The 24,216-nt window shown below is 45.4% G+C and overlaps 1 protein-coding gene across 1 annotated transcript; it reads right to left on the bottom strand.

The window, feature by feature from the left end:
* Positions 1-3,916: 3,916 nt before the first annotated feature.
* Positions 3,917-19,793, bottom strand: SMIM20 (small integral membrane protein 20). Its single transcript, XM_040419012.1, has 3 exons — positions 19,635-19,793; positions 7,712-7,768; positions 3,917-4,076 (listed from the first exon to the last, which is right to left on the bottom strand). The coding sequence occupies exons 1-3, from the start codon at positions 19,741-19,743 to the stop codon at positions 4,039-4,041; spliced, it is 204 nt and encodes a 67-aa protein (XP_040274946.1). The 5' UTR covers positions 19,744-19,793; the 3' UTR covers positions 3,917-4,038.
* Positions 19,794-24,216: the final 4,423 nt, after the last annotated feature.

Below are 24,216 nucleotides of genomic sequence, written 5' to 3' on the forward strand. Positions count from 1 at the left end.
AGGTGCAAATCTGCTGATGGATGCCCTTTAAATGTACAGGCCTTCTGCACAACTTGGATCCCCAAGACCTTCACTCAAGGAATTAACTGGAATACAGTGGGGCAAAAAAGTATTTAGTCAGCCACCTATTGTGCAAGTTCTCCCACTTAAAAAGATGAGAGGCCTGCAATTTTCATCATAGGTATACCTCAACTATGAGAGACAGAATGGGGGGGAAGAATACAGGAAATCACATAAAATAAGTATTTGGTCACCTACAAAGAAGCCAGATTTCTGTCTCTCACAGACCTGTAACTTTAAGAGGCTCCTCTGTCCTCCACTCGTTACCTGTATTAATGGCACCTGTTTGAACTTGTTATTGGTATAAAAGACTCCTGTCCACAACCTCAAACAATCACACTCCAAACTCCACTATGGCCAAGACCAAAGAGCTGTCGAAGGACACCAGAAACCAAATTGTAGACCTGCCCCAGGCTGGGAAGACTGAATCTGCAATAGGCAAGCAGCTTGGTGTGAAGAAATCAACTGTGAGAGCAATTATTAGAAAATGGAAGACATACAAGACCACTGATAATCTCCCTCGATCTGGGACTCTACGCAAGATCTCACCCTGTGGGGTCAAAATGATCATAAGAACGGTGAGCAAAAATCCGAGAACCACATGGGGGGGGGACCTAGTGAATGACCTGCAGGGAGCTGGGACCAAACAAAGGCTACCATCAGTAACACACTACGCCGCCAGGGACTCAAATCCTGCAGTGCCAGACGTGTCCCCTGCTTAAGCCAGTACATGTCCGGGCCCGTCTAAAGTTTGCTAGAGAGCATTTGGATGATCCAGAAGAGGATTAGGAGAATGTCATATGAAACCAAAGTAGAACTTTTTGGTAAAAACTCAACTCATGTTTGGAGGAGAAAGAATGCCGAGCTGCATCCAAAGAACACCATACCTACTGTGAAGCATGGGGGTGGAAACATCATGCTTTGGGGCTGTTTTTCTGCAAAGGGACCAGGACGACTGATCTGTGTAAAGGGAAGAATGAATGGGGCCATGTATCGTGAGATTTTGAGTGAAAACCTCCTTCCATCAGCAAGGGCATTGAAGATGAAGCGTGGCTGGGTCTTTCAGCATGACAATGATCCCAAACACACCGCCCGGGCAACGAAGGAGTGGCTTCATAAGAAGCATTTGAAGGTCCTGGAGTGGCCTAGCCAGTCTCCAGATCTCAACCCCATAGAAGACCCTTGGAAGGAGTTGAAAGTCCATGTTGCCCAGCGACAGCCCCAAAACATCACTGCTCTAGAGGAGATCTGCATGGAGGAATGGGACAAAATACCAGCAACAGTGTGTGAAAACCTTGTGAAGACTTACAGAAAACGTCTGACCTCTGTCATTGCCAACAAAGGGTATATAACAAAATATTGAGACTAACTTTTGTTACTGACCAAATAATTATTTTCCACCATAATTTGCAAATAAATTCTTTAAAAAATCAGGCAATGTGATTCTCTGGATTTTTTTTTTTCTCATTCTGTCTCTCATAGTTGGGATATACCTATGATGAAAATTACAGGCATCTCTCATCTTTTTAAGGGGTAGAACTTGAACAATTGGTGGCTGACTAAATACTTTTTTGCCCAACTGTATTATTTCAATTTAAGCTTTTCAATTACGGTATACATTGTGTACAGAGCCCTTTAAAGCCTTTTTCAGACTGATTGGTAAATGCCGTCAGATTACAGATCTTAGCATAGTAAAATGAGATACAATAAGACAGAAGTGTTGACAGTACAGTCCTAGCAAGCCTCCCTGCAACTTTCCTGCCCACATTTCAGTAGCAATGCTACTGTCAGACTGGTCACTTGGGGACACGCCCCCCGACAACCCAAATTAAACAGGTATCCCTAGAATCCAGTCGGACTCAAAGCTGAATAGACATTATACTAATACACAGTGAACAGCAATTAGATGCAGGGAAGACATTTCCTATGTGAGGCTGTATTATTAATCAGATTTTTCTAAAAACATATAAAGTAAAGACTCTTTTAAAGAAAGGAACACAACCAGCTCAGTTCTAGACGTAGGGTATCCTAAGCATTTTAGAAAAATCCAGCTCTAGATCCTGGCTGCCATCTTCCTTTCCTTGGCTGCAGGGTCCAGAACTGCTGTTGGCAATCAGGGCTGTGGAGTCGATAAGCCAAAGCCCCGACTCCCACATACATTGCGCATGTTTAAGAGATAACTTAATTTAAGCTTTTTTGTATTTTGTGTTTCTGTATTTTTGAATTTGAGATGTTAGAAAACAGTTTTCCCCCTTATAGTCTATGTATAGCATATAGAAGCCATCAGAGCAGCTAACCTCTCCAAACATGAGCTCAGAGGAAAAGCAAACAAACATAAAGCAGAGAGAACATGCACTGGACAATTAATTTATGCACAGTTTATTGAAAGTTTAGATATACTAAGGCCTCTTGCCCACGACCGTATGACCTCAGAGATATACAGTCCATGAGCGGGCCATATGTCCCGGAGCGGCATTGATCGTGCGCACAGCATCATAGGTTACAATGATGCTGTGCACATCGGGCCGCCCGCGGGACTATTGTCCTGCGCTCGTATGATCTTATGAGTGCAGGACTATAGCCCCGCAGGCGGCCCGACGTGCACAGCATCATTGTAATCTATGATGCTGTGCGCACGATCAATGCCGCTCCGGGACATATGGACTGTATATCTCTGAGTACATACGGTCGTGGGCAAGAGGCCTAAGAAGTACTTGCCTTAAAGAGGTTTTCTCAGCACATTGATGCACTGGCTGACAGGCAGCTTGCACTCACTCTGTCTTCTCAGGCTGAGGGGGGGGGGGGGGGGGTCTCCAGCAGTTATTAGAATATATTAACTTACTCCGACAGAGCAGAAGATTGTGATCTCTAACACAATTACAGGTAAAGCCTTGCTTCTCAGTCCTCACAACACTTGGACCTTTTGCTTACTGCAGGTAATCTTGCTAACCCTTATAGGTTCCCTCAGAGCTCCGTCCCATCATTCCGTGGGGGTGAGGTCACTCCTGCTCTCAGCTAATCAGGTCTGCGGGTGACCATAGAAACCTGGGTGCAGTGAGACCTGCTGAACTGTCTAGACTAAAGAAAAAATACTGACCAATGTATTTAGAAAATGCTGTTGAAAGGCAATCTTTGTAACTAGTGAGAAAACCTCTCTAAGGCCTCTTTCACATGGCCGTGTGTCCCCCGTGGCCATATTGGGTCCGCAATACACAGGACACCGGGAGTGTGCATTCCGCACCACGGATGCGGACCCATTCACTTGAATAAGTCGGCAAATGCAGAGATGCAATGCGGAACAGAAGCACTACAGAGTGCTTTCGTGGGGTTCCGTTCCGCAAAAAGATAGAACTTGTCCTATCTTTTTGAGGGACGGACGGATCGCAGACCCCATTCAATTTGCGGTTCTCAGCATGGGCACGGCCGTCACACGTGTGCAAGAGGCCTAATCCCGTTTTCTCTAGCAGATCTGAGATGAGTGCAGCCATTCCTTCCCAGTGCCTTTTTCCTCTGATCTGTAGCGGAGGAGCTTCACTACTGAGCATCTACATAAAGGGCAGCACACATTCATCTCAACTAAAAGCCTAGATCAGGAATAGAACAGACATTTATAGGACATTTCCCCAAATTCTTATGGAAATATATTCAGCACATACTGCATTGAACTAACTGTAGCAATTTATTATATAATTTTTGAGTCGGTCCATTTTATAACGACTCCACCAAAATGGACACCGACTCAGACTCCACAGCCCTGTTGGCAATTCCATATAAACCCCCTAAACAATGATGGAAGTAACATTCATCCATGATACCCGAGGTTCCTTTTACATAGATATTTAATATAACAGATTTATTCCAGAGTCTAAAAAGTCTACATTTTATTACATATGTACAAAACCTCGCCAAAAAACATCTCCTCCTCAGCTGCAGCCCTGGACACGTTTCGATGCTTTTTTCCCCCTAGCACACACAGTTTCACTTCCTCGAGAACGGGTCGCTCCATACTTTCAAACCTAGAGTGGGGAAAGCACAAAATGGTTCATTATTATTTATTAAGATTAAGAGTAAGCGGCTCACCTACTTCAGGCTATTGGGTATAGGTGCTCTATCCTAGGCATACCCGTCGCCTACGTATTATTAAAAAAGCAAACGGAGATAGGAAATGGATGGCACACTAATATCTGATGTCGCATGGATTCAAGGTTAAAATATAATTTATTTGCCCACGTAATTACATTAAAAAATGTTCACAGGTTTTTGTTAAAACCAGACGATAGGGTGAGTGCGAGTGTCAATAACAATAGGATATCTGTCCCACAATAGGGACTGTGGATCTCAGTTATAAATCCCTGTGATGGAACCACGGAATTTGGTAATAGTAATGGTATTGACAATAGTAGTCTCAGTGCCCCCTGTATTAGTTCAACAGGGAGTAGTGATGTTCATAGGTGGTAATCATCACAACCGTCTCTAGGTGGCAGCAATAGAACAGTAACAATAGTGGTTTAAAATATTCAGCATACATTAAGATATATATGATATAGATCCAAAAAAACTATAGAGTGCAGGATAGAAGATAAAAAATAAAATAGAAGATTGTAAATAAGATAGTAAAAGTTATTAAAAATTTGAAGAATAGTAGGTCAGAAGTCTATCTTTAAATATTTAATCCTCAGAGCTTAATCCATGTGTAAAGAGTCTAATGTGCAAAAAGATTTGGGTATATATATATAGGTATCCCATCCCGTTAAAAAAGAGTTTGTTCAATGCTTCATTGAGTGGTGCCTTGTAATCAGGCCTTAATTCAGACCGCTCATTTCAATGGTAGTAACTTAATGGGCTACTTTGTTTTGGGTATCACTTTTGCATATTAGAGTGTCCCTTATAATATGACATTTGATTATGACGGTTAGTTGTTGTCATATATATTTTACATTACCGCTCGCCGATGTGTGGATGCTTCCTCCTTTGTGGACTTCTTCACTCAGTCGGCGGCGCGGCTGTAAAAATTACCGCTGCCCACGTGGTAGCCGATTTGAAGGGGATGTCGGGCTTATGAAGAGATGCCGCGACACCCCCCCCCCCCGAATCAGCTACCACGTGGGACGCCTGCGGACAAGAATAGACATTTCTACTGGGGTGCCGGCCCGATGTTTTGCGGATTCGCAAACTACTACGGACGCGAATGGACCCTTACAACGATACCACATTTATATAGTGTTTATGTTTCAGTACAAAAAAAAAAAACACTTTGAAAAGAATCACATTTTTTCTTTTCATCGCCATATTCAGACTTCAGAAAAAAAAAAATTATAGTTATGTCTACGAAGCTGTGTAGGGGCCTAATTTTTGCGGGATGATCTTTAGTTTTTATTGATTACATTTTAGAGTATGTGTAACTTTTTGATCATTTTTTTTGGTACGTGAAACAATGAAAAAATGGCTAATCTGCCAATTTAATGTCATGTCTGTCGTCATTTGGGATAAATACTTTCATATTTTAATAGTTCAGGCATTTTGGGACATGGCGATGCCTATGATCTTTATGCTTTTTTTTATTGTTTATTTTTATTATAAATATATTCCCGAATACCTTTCTTTAGGTATAATGGCTTGTTTTGTCTATGGAGCAATCATCCCGGGAAATACAATGGCCACTGTCTAATAGGTCCACACAAAACTTGTCCTAACCACACAGGACAAGTCATTTCTGAACTCTGAGCCAAAGAGCTGCCTCATCCTCCTCTTCTACTTGTCAGGGATAATGATCCTGAATTTAGATAATAAGATCTTCAGCTGAATCTCTGTAGGAATGGAGTTCATGAGGAGACATGAAGTGCAGAGAGGCCGGACAGGACAGACTGTGGTAATGGAGACCGCATACAAGTGCTGCTGCTCATTACCCCCACCCTCCTCTCTTCATGTCTCCTCAAACTATTCCCACAGAGATTCATCTGAAGATGTTATCAGCTGTATTCAGGATCATAATTAGTGTTGAGTGAACTTGTGTTTTAAGTTCGGCGTCTAAAGTTCGGGTTATCGAAGAATCTCGTTATGGATTCCGCTACCACTGACCATAACGGAATTTAGAATCCATAACTCGATTCTTCGATGACCCGAACCCGAAATGTAGACGCCGAACTTAAAAAACAAGTTTGCTCAAGACTAATCATAATCCCTGACAAGCAGAGCAGAGAGGAGGATGAGGCAGCTCTTTAGCTCAGTGTTGTTTAGTAACTTGTCCTCCTGTGTGATTAGGACAGGTTTTTTGTGTACTAATAGGATGGTGGCCATTTTTTTTCTCCTAATGATTGCCCTCTAGACATAAAGAGCCATTATAACTAATGAAAGGTAATTCGGAATATATTTACGTATTTTCATTTTCTTTATTCTTGGCCCGCTCACGGACCGTATGTCTCGGAGGGCATACGGTCATGTGCATGAGCCCTAAGGCTGGGTTTTGGTGCAGCACCTCACAAATCTAAAGATATTACCTCTACAAGGTTTTCTCATTTCAGCAAATGGCATTTATCATGTAGAGATAGTTAATACAAGGCACTTACTAATGTATTGTGATTGCCCATATTGCTTCCTTTGCTGACTGGATTCATTTTTCCATCACATTATACACTGCTCATATCCAGGGGTTACAACCACCCTGCAATCCAGCAGTGGTGGCCGTGCTTGCACACTCAAGGAAAAAGCGCCAGCCTCTCTGGTGACCGGGAATGTGACAGTGCACACAAGACGGCTCTTTTTCCTATAGTGTGCAAGCACGACCACCGGATTGCATGGTGGTCGTAACCATGGAAATGAGAAGTGTATAATGTTATGGAAAAATGAATCCAGACAGTAAAAGAAGCAATATGGACAATCAGAATACATTAGTAAGTGCTTTATATTTACTTTCTCTACATGATTAATGCCATTTGCTGAAGTGAGACAACCCCTTTAAGCTCCAAATTCGCTAATTAATCACCGTGGTTTGACGGGGTCGTGCCCACTGCATAAAAACCAAGCCTAAATATTCACTGTCTGTGAAGCGCTACATGGAAATAATAACTAAAGGGTTATTCCCATCTTGGACATTGGGGGCATATTGCTAGGATATGCCCCCAATATCTGATAGGTACGGAGCCCGCAAAGTGCCCTCCATTCATGTATTTGGGGCCGCTGAAAATAGCGCTCGGTTATTTCCGTAAGCCCCATAGAAGTGAATGAAGCAGTGGCCGCACTTGCGCGGTGCGCTTCCCATTCAGTCGAATGGGATTGGTGCACAGTCCCATTAAAATAAATGGAGGACGGTTTCGCATATGCGTTGCGCCCTCCGGCACTTTGTGGGCTCCGTTCTAAGTATAGGTGCGGGTCCCAGAGTTGGGACCCACACCTATGAGACATTGGGGGTATATCCAAACAATATGCCCCCAATGTCCAAGATGGGAATACCCCTAAGTCTCAATTAGGGTTGAGTTTTCAGTCCAGGAAAAATGGAAACTCCACTGTGGGCGAATCTTATGGACAACATGGTGCCATGTAAATGAGGCCCAATATTGTCCTCTACTAGTGGCTACTGAGGTCTGTCCTGCATAGTAGCTATGGATGTGGATGGCAGGACGACGGCTTCCTCCTCTGATAGATATGTGTATACCTGGCGGCTGCACGTCGTCCTGGATGACTCCTGCCCGGTTTACTACTTGTTCTTTCTCTAAAAAAAAATAGAAACTAAATATTAGCACATAGGATGACATGGCGCCACCGGCATATACATTTACCACAGGCACGGAGCACCCATCTCCCATAGACACAGAGTAGCGACCATCCAGGGGCCCCATACATTTCTATGGGACATGGCATCACATTAACGGAATTGTGTCACTTATCGCTTTTCTTACTAATTAAACCAGATAACAAAACATATCCTGTCATTGTAATATATTCTTATTTTCTGATTGGAGATTATTATTTTTTTTTTTAATGGGTCACTGAATTTTCAGTAAACATTTTATATGCCATAGAGACATGTCAAAAGTTTTGGTTGGTGGGGGTCTGAGTGCTGAGACCCCCATGATCCCTAGAATGAGGAGAAAGAAGTGCTCACGTATCGCGCTGTCTCGCCTGGCTGCAGGAGAAGAAGCGAGACTGACTCAATAGAAAGAAGTCTATGGGCCTGGCTTGACTCTATCCCCTGCATTCCACATCCAAGGCCTTTTTCCTCCTCGTTCTAAGGATTTGTGGGGGTCTCAGCGCTCAGACCCCCAACAATCAAAGCTTTTGAAATGTCTCTATGACATATTAAAAGTTCTATGAAAACTCAGCGACCCTTTATAATGTATTTACTGTGTTGTTTATGGGGGCAGCCATCTTGCAGCTTCTCTCATTAGGCCGTTTTCCCACAGAGGTGTTTGACGGCATTGTTGTGCAATGTCAGGTGTTTTTTGCAGCATTATTTTTTAGCTCCAGATGTTAGCTCAAGGTCTATGGGAAATATGACATGCAGGACACACAAGCCTTTTTGCTTATTATGTGGAATTATTTAGTCTTTCTGGCATCTTTAAAAAAAAACGCAGCGTACTGTAGCTGTGGTGCTTTCGGTCACTGTAAGGCCCCTTGCAGACGAGCGTGTGCGGATTAGGTCCGGATGCGTTCAGTGAAAACTGCGCAATTTTGCAAACAAAGTCATTCAGTTTAGTCTGCGATTGCGTTCAGTTGTTATCGCGCAGGTGCAATGCGTTTTGATGCGTTTTTCATGCGCGTGATAAAAAAACAGAAGGTTTACAAACAACATCTCTTAGCAACCATCCATGAAAAACGCATCGCACCCACCCTTGCTTGCGGATGCGATTTTCACGCAGCCACATTCACTTCTATGGGGCCAGTGTTGCGTGAAAAATCACAGAATATAGAACATGCTGGGATTTTCACGCAACGCACAAGTGATGCGTGAAAAACAACGCACATGTACACAGCCCCATTGAAATGAATGGGTCCGGATTTCATGCGAGCGCAATGCCTTTCGCATCACGCATTGCACCCTCGCGGAATACTCGCTCGTGTGAAAGGGGCCTAATCCTGCCTGTGATGATACTACCATACCGACGCATCATGAAATATCTGATTAGCCAATCTTCGTATTTTTCAAGGTTTAGTCACTTTTTTATGGCATAAAAAAATGTTTTTTAACCACCTCCCGACCGCCTAACGCACGGATGCGTCCGGAAGGTGGTTGATTCATTCCACCTTGCGCATCGCGGGCCGGCAAAATTCAAAGAACAAGTTCGTCACCAGCCTGCCAGCAACGATCATTGGCTGGCAGGCTGGCGATTTTCAAAAAATCCTATCCAAAGTCATATAACAGATCATATTAGTAAATATGATCTGTTATATGGCTTCTCTGCTCCTGTGCTGGTCCTTTTCGTCGGTTGGTTCCAGCAGAGGAGCAGACTGAACTGTGAGTACACCAAACACTACACCTTAGCCCCAGATCACCCCCCTGCACCCCAATTAACCCTTTGATCGCCCCTGTCAATCACTAGTGAAAGGAAAAAAAGTGATCAGTGTAAACTGTCACTTTTTTTTTCACTGGTATTGACTGTTAGGTTTTAGGGATAGTTTAGGCCCCTTGGTTAGGTAGTTTAGCGTGAGTTAGCGCCCAGCCCACCGCACCGCAGTCACTTATTCGCTGTTTAGCGTATCGCTAATCAGCATTTGTACTTTTATAGTATCTGTAAGTGATCAAAACTGATCACGGTCAGATCTATAATTGTATTAGTGTCACCTTAGCTCGCCCTCCACCCAAAACGCAGTGTTTGCCCGATCAGGCCTGATCGGTCGCCCACACGTGCGTTCACCCACGCCCGCCCCACCGCAGTGACAAAAAATATATATTTTTTGATCACTGCACATTCATTTTACACGCACTGCAGCAATAAAAAAATCAGTTTTGATATTTTTTATCAACCGCAGCGGCCTCCGGTACTTCGCTAGCCTCCCCTTTGTAAGACAGGTTTGCTTTTTTTCTTGGGTAGTCTCAGGGAATACCCCTAAATTTAGTAGTCCAAAATGTCAAACAGGGGGTATTCTTCTGAAGAGGCCTACAGGATTCTGACCCAGTCGGATGATGAATGGGAACCCTCATCTGACGAATCTAGCGGGTCAGAATATGAACCTGTAGAAAGTAGTGGCTCTCTGACCCAAAGTTCGGACGAGGAGGTGGAGGTCCCTGGCAGCACCAGGCGTACCCGGCCCCATGTCGCTAGACCACAGGTTACGCAGGATCCGCTTCAAGAGCAGCAGAGTGGGGCTGTCGCTGCCGGATCACGTGGTGAGGCATACACCAGCAGCGCAGCCCTCCCTGGACCTAGTACCAGCACTGCCGTACAACATGGTGACGTGGCGAGCACCAGAAGGGCAGTTGAAGGTGGCACGTGCAGTAGTTACCCCGTCGCAGCCACCGCACAGACAGGCCCGTAGAGCCCCTAGAATCCCTGAGGTGCTGGCAAACCCTGATTGGCAGTCACCAACTTCAGCCGCACCATTAGTTCCCCCTTTCACCGCCCAGTCTGGAGTTCGGGTTGAGACGGCTCATATCGGTTCGGCCCTGGGATTTTTTGAGCTGTTCTTGACTGCGGAGCTCTTAGACTTAGTTGTGGCAGAAACAAACCGGTATGCCCCATAATTTATAACCGCAAACCCGGGAAGCTTTTATTCCCAGCCTTTCCGGTGGAAACCAGTCCAAGTTTCCGAAATTAAAATTTTTCTGGGCCTTCTCCTCATCATGGGTCTAACTAAAAAGCATGAATTGCGGTCATATTGGTCCACGAACCCAATTCATCACATGCCCATGTTCTCTGCTGCTATGTCCAGGACACGATTTGAGACCATCCTGCGTTTCCTGCATTTTAGCGACAACACCACCTCCCGTCCCAGAGGCCACCCAGCTTTTGACCGGCTCCACAAAATTCGGCCCCTCATAGTCCATTTCAACCAGAAATTTGCAGATTTGTATACCCCCGAGCAAAACATCTGCATAGACGAGTCCCTTATACATTTTACCGGGCGCCTTGGCTTCAAACAATACATCCCAAGCAAGCGTGCCCGGTATGGGGTCAAATTGTATAAGCTCTGTGAAAGGGCCACAGGCTATACCCACAAATTTCGTGTCTATGAGGGAAAAGATCAGACCCTGGAGCCGGTCGGTTGCCCTGACTACCTGGGGAGCAGTGGGAAGACAGTCTGGGACTTGGTGTCACCCTTATTCGGCAAGGGGTACCATCTTTATGTGGACAATTTCTACACAAGTGTGGCCCTCTTTAGGCATTTGTTTCTAGAACGGATTTTCGCCTGTGGCACCGTGCGACCTAGTCGCCGGGGCTTCCCCCAACGGCTCGTTACCACCCGTCTTGCAAGGGGGGAGAGGGCTGCCTTGTGTAACGAAGAACTGCTCGCGGTGAAATGGAGAGACAAGCGTGACGTTTACATGCTCTCCTCCATTCACGCAGACACGACAATCCAAATTGAGCGAGCAACCCGTGTCATTGAAAAGCCCCTCTCAGTCCACGACTATAATTTGCTCATGGGAGGGGTGGACTTCAATGACCAGATGTTGTCTCCGTATTTAGTTTCCCGCAGAACCAGACGCTGGTATAAGAAGGTGTCTGTATATTTGATTCAATTGGCGCTGTATAATAGTTTTGTTCTCTACAGTAAGGCTGGGAGAACACGATCCTTCCTCAAATTCCAGGAAGAGATCATCGAGAACCTCCTATATCCAGAAGGTTCCGTGGCCCCATCCACCAGTGTAGTTAGCCGTCTACACGAGCGACATTTCCCCAATGTCGTTGCTGGTACCTCAACCCAACCGTCACCCCGAAAAAGATGTCGTGTCTGTAGCAGGAGTGGAATAAGGCGTGACACCCGCTATTTCTGTCCTGACTGTCCTGACCACCCTGCCCTATGCTTAGGAGAGTGTTTCCGGAAGTACCACACACAGGTACACCTAGCATAGGGATCACATCTCACCAGGACAGGCACACAGGGCTATTAGAGCCCATTCACTCACAGCTGCTGCAAACATCTCCTTTCACATGGGACAAAGTGCATAACGTACTTCGCCACATCTTTGGGTGATTTGCGCTTTGCACATTGACCCATGGGGAAGGAGAGGTTTGTTCTATAAAGGTAAAAAAAAACAAAAAACAAAAAAACACCAGTAAGCAAAAAGGTTAATGTTCAGTTCAAAAAGTTAAAGTTTATATGTTCTCTTCCAAAGTTAATAAAATTATTGTGTTGCGGCCTGTTTTTTCCTTTTTTTTTTTTTACCTTCCAGGTGGACCAACCGATCGACTAGCTGCAGCACTGATGTGCATTCTGACAGAAGCATTGCGCTGCTGTCAGATTACACGCAAGTCGGTGTATGCGGCGCTGCAAGACGAGATTTCTCCTCTGCAGTAAAAGATACGTTTGCCGAGGCATATGAGCTGAGGAGGTGGCGGTGTTCATATACTTTGGCAAACACTTTGTATATAAAAAAATAAATAGAAAAATCCCGGCAATGATTTATTCATCCACATCGATTGATGTGAATGGAGAAATCTGGTTTGCCAGGGCATACGGGTTAAGTGGGTATGGATGTTGGGCGGAGCTCTTATGTCCTGGCAGACACCTTTCCCCTCCTTTTTTTTTTGGGCAGAGATTTTTTCATCCACATTGATCGATGCGAATGAAGAAATCTGTGCCGTTCATTTTTTTTTCAGCCCAGAGGCTGAACGGAAAAAAAAAATCTCATTACCTGTATGCTCAATATAAGGAGAATAGCAGAAACTCCTAATGCTGGGCATACATGTAATGATTGCGGAGACCCTCAAATGCCAGGGCAGTACAAACACCCCACAAATAACACCATTTTGGAAAGAAGACACCCCAAGGTATTCGCTGAGGGGCATATTGAGTCCATGAAAGATTGAAATTTTTGTCCCAAGTTAGCGGAAAGGGAGACTTTGTGAGAAAAAAATCAAAAAAATCAATTTCCGCTAACTTGTGCCAAATTTTTTTTTTTTTCTATGAACTCGCCATGCCCCTCATTGAATACCTTGGGGTGTCTTCTTTCCAAAATGGGGTCACATGTGGGGTATTTATACGGCCCTGGCATTTTAGGGGCCCCAAAGCGTGAGAAGAAGTCTGGTATCCAAATGTCTAAAAATGCCCTCCTAAAAGGAATTTGGGCCCCTTTGCCCACCTAGGCTGCAAAAAAGTGTCACACATGTGGTATCTCCGTATTCAGGAGAAGTTGGGGAATGTGTTTTGGGGTGTCATTTTACATATACCCATGCTGGGTGAGATAAATATCTTGGTCAAATGCCAACTTTGTATAAAAAAATGGGAAAAGTTGTCTTTTGCCAAGATATTTCTCTCACCCAGCATGGGTATATGTAAAATGACACCCCAAAACACATTCCCCAACTTCTCCTGAATACGGCGATACCACATGTGTGACACTTTTTTGCAGCCTAGGTGGGCAAAGGGGCCCACATTCCAAAGAGCACCTTTCGGATTTCACAGGTCATTTACCTACTTACCACACATTTGGGCCCCTAGAATGCCAGGGCAGTATAACTACCCCACAAGTGACCCCATTTTGGAAAGAAGACACCCCAAGGTATTCCGTGAGGGGCATGGCGAGTTCCTAGAATTTTTTATTTTTTGTCACAAGTTAGTGGGAAATGATGATTTTTTTATTTATTTTTTCTTACAAAGTCTCATATTCCACTAACTTGTGACAAAAAATAAAAACTTCCATGAACTCACTATGCCCATCAGCGAATACCTTGGGGTGTCTTCTTTCCAAAATGGGGTCGCTTGTGGGGTAGTTATACTGCCCTGGCATTCTAGGGGCCCAAATGTGTGGTAAGGAGTTTGAAATCAAATTCTGTAAAAAATACCCTGTGAAATCCGAAAGGTGCTCTTTGGAATGTGGGCCCCTTTGCCCACCTAGGCTGCAAAAAAGTGTCACACATGTGGTATCTCCGTACTCGGGAGAAGTTGGGGAATGTGTTTTGGTGTCATTTTACATATACCCCTGCTGGGTGAGAGAAATATCTTGGCAAAAGACAACTTTTCCCATTTTTTTATACAAAGTTGGCATTTGACAAAGATATTTATCTCACCCAGGATGGGTATATGTAAAATGACACCCCAAAACACATTCCCCAACTTCTCCTGAGTACGGCGATACCAGATGTGTGACACTTTTTTGCAGCCTAGGTGGGCAAAGGGGCCCACATTCCAAAGAGCACCTTTCGGATTTCACCGGCCATTTATTACAGAATTTGATTTCAAACTCCTTCTCACGCATTAGGGCCCCTAAAATGCCAGGGCAGTATAACTACCCCACAAGTGACCCCATTTTGGAAAGAAGACACCCCAAGGTATTCGCTGATGGGCATAGTGAGTTCATGGAAGTTTTTATTTTTTGTCACAAGTTAGTGGAATATGAGACTTTGTAAGAAAAAAAAATCAAAAAAAAAAAAATCATCATTTTCCGCTAACTTGTGACAAAAAATAAAAAGTTCTATGAACTCACTATGCCCATCAGCGAATACCTTAGGGTGTGTACTTTCCGAAATGGGGTCATTTGTGGGGTGTTTGTACTGTCTGGCCATTGTAGAACCTCAGGAAACATGACAGGTGCTCAGAAAGTCAGAGCTGCTTCAAAAAGCGGAAATTCACATTTTTGTACCATAGTTTGTAAACGCTATAACTTTTACCCAAACCATTTTTTTTTTTTACCCAAACATTTTTTTTTTATCAAAGACATGTAGAACAATAAATTTAGAGCAAAATTTATATATGGATCTCGTTTTTTTTTGCAAAATTTTACAATTGAAAGTGAAAAATGTCATTTTTTTGCAAAAAAATCGTTAAATTTCGATTAATAACAAAAAAAGTAAAAATGTCAGCAGCAATGAAATACCACCAAATGAAAGCTCTATTAGTGAGAAGAAAAGGAGGTAAAATTCATTTGGGTGGTAAGTTGCATGACCGAGCAATAAACGGTGAAAGTAGTGTAGGTCAGAAGTGTAAAAAGTGGCTTGGTCTTTCAGGGTGTTTAAGCCATAGGGGCTGAAGTGGTTAAAAAATAAAATAAAAAATGGGTACTTTCACACTAGCTGCAGGACGGATCCGAAGGGGCTGTTCACCCTATCGGATCCGTCCTGCCGCTATTTCGCCGGACCGCCGCTCCGTCTCTATGGAGACGGGGGCGGAGCTCCGGCACAGCACGGCAGTTCGCGGTGAGAGGCCGCCAGACATGCAGTACTTTTAGTCCAGCGGCCTTTCGCCGTGCTGCGCCGGAGCTCCGCCCCCGCCCCCATTATAGTCAATGTGGACGGAGCAGCCTGTCGGATCCGTCCTGCCGCTAGTGTGAAAGTACCGTAATAAAAAAAAAAAAAACACAAGTTATGCTACATGCCGTATCTGCACTATAATTTGCCACTTTTCACAGTTTAGGCTACTTTCACACGTGTTTTGGTCGGAACCGTAAGGGATCTGCAAAAACTGATCCGTTCAGATAACAACCGCATGCATCCGTTAAGAACGGATCAATTTGTATTATCTGTAACATGGCCAAAACGGATCCGTCTTGAACACCATCGAAAGTCAACGGAGGACGGATCTGTTTTCTATTGTGCCAGATTGTGGCAGAGAAAACGGATCCGTCCCTATTGACTTACATTGTGTGTCAGGACGGATCCGTTTGGCTCAGTTTCATCAGACGGACACCAAAACGCTGCAAGCAGCCTTTTGGTGTCCACCTCCAAAGCGGAATGGAGACGGAACGGAGGCAAACTGATACATTCTGAGCGGATCCTTACCTATTCAGAATGCATTAGGGCAAAACTGATCCGTTTTGGACCGCTTGTGTATAAGTAGCCTTAACAGGCACAGGATATCCCATAAATGTGTGATAGATGCAGACCCCACCTCAGAATAGAAAAACGGCTTGTACCGTGTTTAATAATAGTCGATAAACTTCTAGCCCACATCTGGTAAAAATGATGCAAAAACTCAGCAAAAATTATTGTAAAAATAAGATAGAGCTAAAAAGACTTTAAAGGTCATTTATTAAAGAGATTGTTCAGTTTCCGGAGAAAACTCGCCAACCCTTGGGATTGCTCTGCAATGAAGAACTGGTGAGGACTTACCCAACAGATCACACACCACCCCTCCGGCTCTATTTACCTGGCTGCAGCGGCAACGTCAGAAGCTTAAAGGGGTATTCCCACCTCGGACAATGGGGGCATAGCGCTAGGACTAAGCGGGGAGCGCTGTGGCCGGGGTCCGTCCACCACCAAGCACTGCTCCCATAGAAGTGAATGGGAGCGCACCGCGCATGCGCGGCCCATGCTCCCATTCATTTCTATGGGGCAGACGGCAATAGCGGAGCCAGAGCTCGGCTATTTTCGGCGGCCCCGCAGAAATGAATGAAGGGCAGCTGTGCATGCACAGTGCGCCCTCCGTTCATTTTCCGGCTCGGTTCTCATTGTAGGTGCGGATCCCAGTGGTGGGACCCGCACCTACAGGGGTCCAGATGGCGACCAAAATGGTCGCAAATGCGACCTAGAATTGCTAAATGGCGACAAGACTTTGTAGTCTTGTCGCCATTTGCGCCTGGACCTCTGCCGCTTTCACATTACTGACATGGCACGTGCTCCTGTCAGCGCGTGCCATGTTCTTCTCAACAGAACAGGGGAGAAGGAGGCAGTCCCTCCCCCCTGTGCTGCTGCCACCAATAGGCTGATAGCAGGGAGGAGGAGGGGAGGGGCTATGGCCACTGCGCCACCAATGAATATCGTTTACGCTTAATAAAAACGCAGGCTGCGGGTGCCGGACACATCCCATACCTGCCACCTGAGGGGTTAATAGCGGCGGATCACAGCACGCAGTCATAGAGGCTTGGTGTCGGGTATGGGATGTGTCGAGCACCCGCAGCCTGCGTTTGTATTAAGCATAAACGATATTCATTGCACCGAACCCCCCCCCCCCCCCCCCCCAAGTATTATCATTGGTGGTGCAGTGAGCCCCCATCCCCCAAGTATTATCATTGGTGGCAGTGGCAGCTTCCGATCGGAGCCCCAGCTGTGTAAGCCTGGGGCTCCGATCGGTTACCATGGCAGCCAGGACGCTACTGAAGCCCTGGCTGCCATAGTCCGCTCCATGCTGCTGTGTGCACAGGGAGAGTGTGAGGTCCTATGCACCCTGATAGAGATCTATCAGGGTGAATAGGACAAGGGATGAAAAGATCCCAGGATCTAGCCCCTAAGGGGGTAAATAGGTATTAAATAAAAACAACACCAAAATATTAAGTTTAAATCACCCCCTTGCCCAATTTTACATATAAAATATATAAACAATAAAAAAAAATTACATGTCGCCACGCCCAAAAAAGTGCAAACTATTAAAATATTTAAAAATATCTCCCATGTGGTGAACGCCGTAACAAAAAAAAAAATGCAATTTGCCATTTTTTTGTCACCTTGTCCCAACAATAATGAGGTTAGGACTGTTCTATTATGGTCCAGACGTTCCATAAAATGTGGAATGCACGCAGCTTTTTTGGTGGTTTTTTTTTTTAACGTGGTATCGAGTATCGCAATACTTTTTTATGGTATCGAAATCAAGTCAAAATTTTGGTATCGTGACAACCCTAGGTAAGACGTGTGTTATTTTTCAGGTTAGGAGCCAATGGCTCCTTGATATTTTTTTTAGTCTGGAGCCCTGCACCTATCAGACAATGGGAGCATATCCTAGCGATATGCCCCCCCATTGTCTGAGATGGGAAAACCCCTTTAAGTAGAATTCTGGTGTAACATGCAGTCTAGGGTTGGGCGATATCAAAAATATTCAGACGATAACGATATTAAAAATTTTATTTTAAAAGAAAAAAACACAAGGAGATGTTACACTGCATGGGGGGGGGGGGGGGGGCCACAAGGAGACGTTACACTGTATGGGGGGGGGGGCCACAAGGAGACGTTACACTGTATGGGGCGGCCACAAGGAGACGTTACACTGCATGGGGCGGCCACAAGGAGACGTTATACTGTATGGGGGCAGCCACAAGGAGACGTTACACTGTATGGGGGCAGCCACAAGGAGACGTTATACTGTATGGGGGCAGCCACAAGGAGACGTTACACTGTATGGGGGGCAGCCACAAGGAGACGTTATACTGTATGGGACAGCCACAAGGAGACGTTACACTGTATGGGGGCAGCCACAAGGAGACGTTACACTGTATGGGGGGCAGCCACAAGGAGACGTTACACTGTATGGGGGGCAGCCACAAGGAGACGTTACACTGTATGGGGCGGCCACAAGGAGACGTTACACTGTATGGGGCGGCCACAAGGAGACGTTATACTGTATGGGGCGGCCACAAGGAGACGTTATACTGTATGGGGGCAGCCACAAGGAGACGTTACACTGTATGGGGGGCAGCCACAAGGAGACGTTATACTGTATGGGACGGCCACAAGGAGACGTTACACTGTATGGGGGGCAGCCACAAGGAGACGTTACACTGTATGGGGCGGCCACAAGGAGACGTTATACTGTATGGGGGCAGCCACAAGGAGACGTTACACTGTATGGGGGGCAGCCACAAGGAGACGTTATACTGTATGGGACGGCCACAAGGAGACGTTACACTGTATGGGGGCGGTCACAAGGAGACGTTATACTGTATGGGGCAGACACAAGGAGACGTTACACTGTATGGGGGCAGCCACAAGGAGACGTTATACTGTATGGGGCGGCCACAAGGAGACGTTACACTGTATGGGGGGCCACAAGGAGACGTTACACTGTATGGGGGGCCACAAGGAGACGTTACACTGTATGGGGGGCCACAAGGAGACGTTACACTGTATGGGGGCGCCACAAGGAGACGTTACACTGTATGGGGGCGCCACAAGGAGACGTTACACTGTATGGGGGCGCCACAAGGAGACGTTACACTGTATGGGGGCAGCCACAAGGAGACGTTACACTGTATGGGGCAGCCACAAGGAGACGTTACACTGTATGGGGGGCCACAAGGAGACGTTACACTGTATGGGGGGGCCACAAGGAGACGTTACACTGTATGGGGGGGCCACAAGGAGATGTTATAATAAAGTCTTGTGGCCACAGGCCACCATACATACAACAGCTGGCCCCTAATAGAACAGCACTATCCTTGTCCGTAATGCAGACAATAATAGGACATGTTCTTTTTTTGCACACAGAGTAACTTCCGTTTTTTTTGCGGACCCATTGAAATGAATGGTTCCGCATACGGTCCACAAAAAAAACTAAGTGTGCATGCTGGGAGTTGTAGTTTCACAGCAGATGGAGCGCGTTCATAGCACACAAACCCCAGTAAAGAAAAAGGAAAACCCGGGTAAAATAACATTTACTAGTCTATGAAGGATGAAAACAATGGCCCGCAGAGCTCGCACTTCACAGGCTGCAGCCATGACCCTTCTCATGCACTCAGAGTCACGTGACGCCCCTCATCACACTCCGCCACTCACTGTACTGCTCTATGTGCGCCATCGGGTGGTAGTATATGGGGTACAGAGCGGCCGCCACGGCAGCCATGAAGCCCCCGAATATCAGCACCACGCTGCCTCTCCTGCCCATGACTGCTGCTCTCCTGCAAGGACTTGTATCACGTGGTCCCAGACCCGGAAGCCGAACGGAATCTAACGCCGATTTTGACTGGATGTTGCTTGAACACTTTTTTTTTTTAAACGCGTCTCCTGATTGGCTAGTTGACCTGGGCTGTCATCCCATAATAGAAGGTCGGAGAGAGCAGCGCGGCGCGCGCCGACACCTCTGGGAAGACTGGGGCAGCTGTCCGTGGCAACCAATCAGATTGCAGCTGTCAGAGGCCGGCATTTTGGGAAGTGTAAGCTGGGTCCTGATTGGTTGGTATGGGCAACCGCTCCCCTTTTCCTTGAGCCTAGTTTAGCTATAGCTCCCATTGTGTTCTGTGTAGGTGGTGGATGCAGAGGGGCCTCCAGTTCTAACAAGGCTAGGGATAACCATCAGATCGGTGAGCCCCAGCGTTAGAGATACAACATTTGTCGTTTTTCTGGTGTTTCGACACTGGGAAAAAAATAAAAGCTTTGGAAAAAAAATATTTACCGGTATATATTTATTTATGATTACGGTATAAACTCCTAACAGTTCCTCATAACTTTTTATAATTTTTTCCACAGAGCTGTGTGGGGGCTAATATTTTGCGGAACAAATGTAGTTTTTATTGACACCATAACATCACTTTTTATTAAAAGTTAAGCAACGAAAAAATCTGCCATTTTCATATATATTATTTTTTTCGTTACAACAATCGCCGTATGGGATAAATATTTTCATATTTTAATAGTACGGATATTTTCGGACTAGCGAAGCCCATGAGGTTTATTTGTTGATTGTTTATTTTTATTATGGGTAAAGGAGGGAGGATTAAAAATGTTATTTTTTTAAAACTTTTTTTAAGACCTCAATTGCCTTACAACATGAAATCCTCAGGCCTGCATTGGAATATAGCAGTACTAGACCTGGAAGCCTTGTACAGGCTTAGGCCGAGTTCACACGAACGCGTGTGACCCGTGCCCGTGCTGCGGGCCGCAATGCACGATCGCCGGCCGTAGGTCAGCCGCATCGGATCGCGGACCCATTCACTTTAATGGGTCCACGTTCCGCAAAAAGATAGGACATGTTCTATCTTTTTGCGGAACGGAAGTACGGGACGCAACCCCACGGAAGCACTCCGTAGTGCTTCCGAGGGGTCCCGTTCCGTGCGGCCGTTCCGCTATTCCGGATTTGCGGACCCATTGAAGTGAATGGGTCCGCATCCGTGATGCGGAATGCACACGGAACTGTGGCCGTGTATTGCGGGCCGCAATACGGCCACGGATCACATACGTTCGTGTGAACTTAGCCTTACGGCTATTACTGCTAAGGAACGCCTTTCCCTATCGCAGCAAAAGGAAGACGTTTCAGCCCTGGGGGCACGCACTCCTGTTTTTTTTTTTTTAGTTCTCAGATGCCGTGGTCGTCTGACCATGACATCTGAGGGGTTAAATGTCTCCAATTAGCATTATCACTGTTTGCAGACATTAGTCCTGGGTCTCTGATGTTTAAAACAGCAGAAACCCAGCAGCTATGGTGCCTATTGCACTTGCAAGCAGACACCATCTTTAAAGACCCAACCTCTGCCGTACTAGTATGATGGTGGTTGGGAAGAGGTTAAAACTCAATGCTATAAGGAGGTCTTCAGTCAATAATTCTGCCACTTTTGACAACAAAATCTATTCTTACTGTCAAAGCAAAGCGGTATCTCCCATTGACAGAGTGCCACCATTTGGACTCTGTAAGTCAAAGAATGTTTTTTTTTTTTTTTATAAGGTACAGTAATGATACCTTCTGGATGGGTCTTCAATATCTGATTAGTGGGGGTCTGACCCCGGGCACCCCAGAGATGTCGACCTTGGAGAGCCCTTCATGGGTGATAGTCACACACCAGGTGGCAAAAATAGGAGTGGGCTTTCTGAGCGGCGTGGATTATTTAATAGGTCAAGGTCTTCTATTCAAGATAGTAATCATCTAGATATGGTGCCATACCAAGCACATTACATAAATACAGCACCAGAACCTATCTAATCTAATAAGTACAGAAGCAGAACCAAGTTCAGTGTATATATATATAACACTACAGCAAGTTCCATACATATAAAGAACCCCAGAATCAAGCATAGTACAGAGATACAGCACCAGAACCACACTCAGAATATAACGCACCAGAACCAAGCTCAGGACATATATACAGCACCAGAACCATGTTCAGTACATAAATACAGCACCAGAACCAAACTCAGGATATACATACAGCTCCAGATACAAGCTCAGGATATAAATATGGAGCGGACTATAACCCGAACCAGGGGCCTCTCCTACAGATGTTATGAGAGTTTTTAGTTTTTGTTGTGATGCCAGTTGCATTTCAGCAGCGAGAGACTAGATCCCCCTATGTAGAAGGTGATGGTGGAACCCAGGTGTAGGAATGCCAGAATGGTGTAAGGATTGCCTATGGGGTCCCTATAAGGCTTTTGTACTTGTCATGGTGCTCCTACTTGGATATCCAGAACCCCAAGCGTGGTCGTCCGAAGCAGTGATAAATGGGTTAACAGTTGAGGGATTTGTAGAATAAATGGAGTTCAGACTTTTATTAACGTTGAACACAACTTTACTTGGCATAAACTTTCATCAGGAGACAATCTTCCAACTTTATCTTGGTCATCAGGAGGTTTTGGCATTAGTTTTGGCTGGCAAACACAATCAGCTTTGCTATATCTGTACTCTTTCAGCTCTGCTATGTTAGCTGGATTAAATAGGAACTTTTCCTCTTCTGCTCTAAGCTGCAATTTAGCTCTCTGTAGTCTGACTGTCTTTATTGTGTTCTGTATCTTTAGCTTTATTTTTGTCTTTATCCAGGGAATCTTTCCTCCTGGCTCTGAAGCTTGAAGCATGGGCCCTTATAAGAAGCTTGTATCATGGGCCCTAAGGCCCAGCAGAGCAGACAGTGCTCTGCTAGCGGACACACAACCTTCCCCTTACAGGGGTTAAGCTAGACTGACTTCTAACTAACACCTCTTTCTCTAAAGAGGGCTGGAATGGATAGAAGGTTCCACTCCAGGGAAACTAGCTCTGCCAATACTGCCGCCATCTGCTGGTGAACCAGGTACATTACACCTAAACAGTCATTTGCAAGGAAAATAAATACACATTGTGCGGGACATGGCAATATATGCATAAGATTAAACAGGATCAACCGTAGGAGATAGTGGGGTGGTGCAAAAAGGTGGTAATGCCACTCTGGGGTATTACAAATACAGCTCCAGAACCAAGCTCAGGATATAAATACAGCTCCTGAACCAAGCTCAGGATATATATACAGCTCCAGAACCAAGCTCAGGATATATATATACAGCTCCAGAACCAAGTTCAGTACATAAATACAGCACTAAAGCCAGTCTAATGCAATAATATTGATCCAGAACCAAACACAATACATAGGTTGCATTGATAGGGTCTGTCAGGAGGGTCATTGGTGTCTACTAATTGACCCGTCTTGCACTGCATCGTGGCCTCTTTATAGAAGAGAGGAACATAAAGCACACTTCTCTGTTGACATTTTTTAGGCACTGCCAGGCCTCTTTGTGAGACCATGCCCCACGCCATGAACGCTTGGGCACCAAGTCTAATGAGACAGCATCCCGGTGCCACATACAGTAGTGCTTTTCGGGAGAGGAGACCAGACTCCACTTGCAAATACAGACCCCCTAAACATGACAGACCTTAGCTCAAGCCACAAAAATGACAGCTACTGCCTTCTTTTCAGACCCACAGACTTTTTGCCTGTTTCCACTGTGCTCACTCCTGTCTCTGTCTGATTGCAGACATGTCTTTGTACCACTAAGGCCTCTTTCACACAAACAATATGGAACTCATCTGACTTTGTTTCGTCTGACTGACGTTTTTCCCTCAGTTTTCCTTCACTTTTCTTTAGTGCTTTCTGCAAATCAGTTAAAGGGGTTCTCCCATGACAACAACCTATCCCCTATCTTCAAGATAAGTGTCTGATTGGCGGGGGTCAAACTGCTGGGGCCCCCTCCGATCACCAGTTCCCTGGTTTGAATGGTGGGGTAGATACACATTCAACTCAATGGGAGCGGAGGTGCTCCGGCCGGGGTCTCAACTCACACGTGAGAGAGTCCAAAGATCTGAAGGGTTCACCACAAGTGACGTCACTCGAGGGGTAGATATCAGTGATGTGCTTCTTCCAGCATGTTACGGAGGTAAAATGTCCATCTACATCAAGGATAGTCAACTGCACTGCCGGTCTGAGATCATTGGAAAACCTGAAAGAGAATCAGTGTCTTGCTTGAGAAGTCATAAGCAGTGACCCAGCTTTCCTGAGTCCTGATAAATAAAGTACATTAAATAGATGACCCAGCTGTTATAGGTGCTGATAAAAAAAGGGCTGACCCAGCTTTCCTGAGTGCTGATGAATGGATGTCAGTGTGTGTATATATACACTGTTAAGCC

This window comes from Bufo bufo, chromosome 2 (genome assembly GCF_905171765.1).
Source record: "Bufo bufo chromosome 2, aBufBuf1.1, whole genome shotgun sequence".
Classification (NCBI taxonomy): domain Eukaryota; kingdom Metazoa; phylum Chordata; class Amphibia; order Anura; family Bufonidae; genus Bufo; species Bufo bufo.

Bases quoted from the DNA above. Each gene is read 5' to 3' on its own strand.
- SMIM20 (XM_040419012.1), bottom strand. From the start codon at position 19,743: ATGGGCAGGAGAGGCAGCGTGGTGCTGATATTCGGGGGCTTCATGGCT. The intron at 7,769-19,634 runs GTGAGTGGCGGA...ATTTTTTTTTAG, and splicing joins GGCGCACATAGAGCAGTACA to AGAAAGAACAAGTAGTAAAC. The intron at 4,077-7,711 runs GTATACACATAT...TCCCCACTCTAG, and splicing joins GGACGACGTGCAGCCGCCAG to GTTTGAAAGTATGGAGCGAC.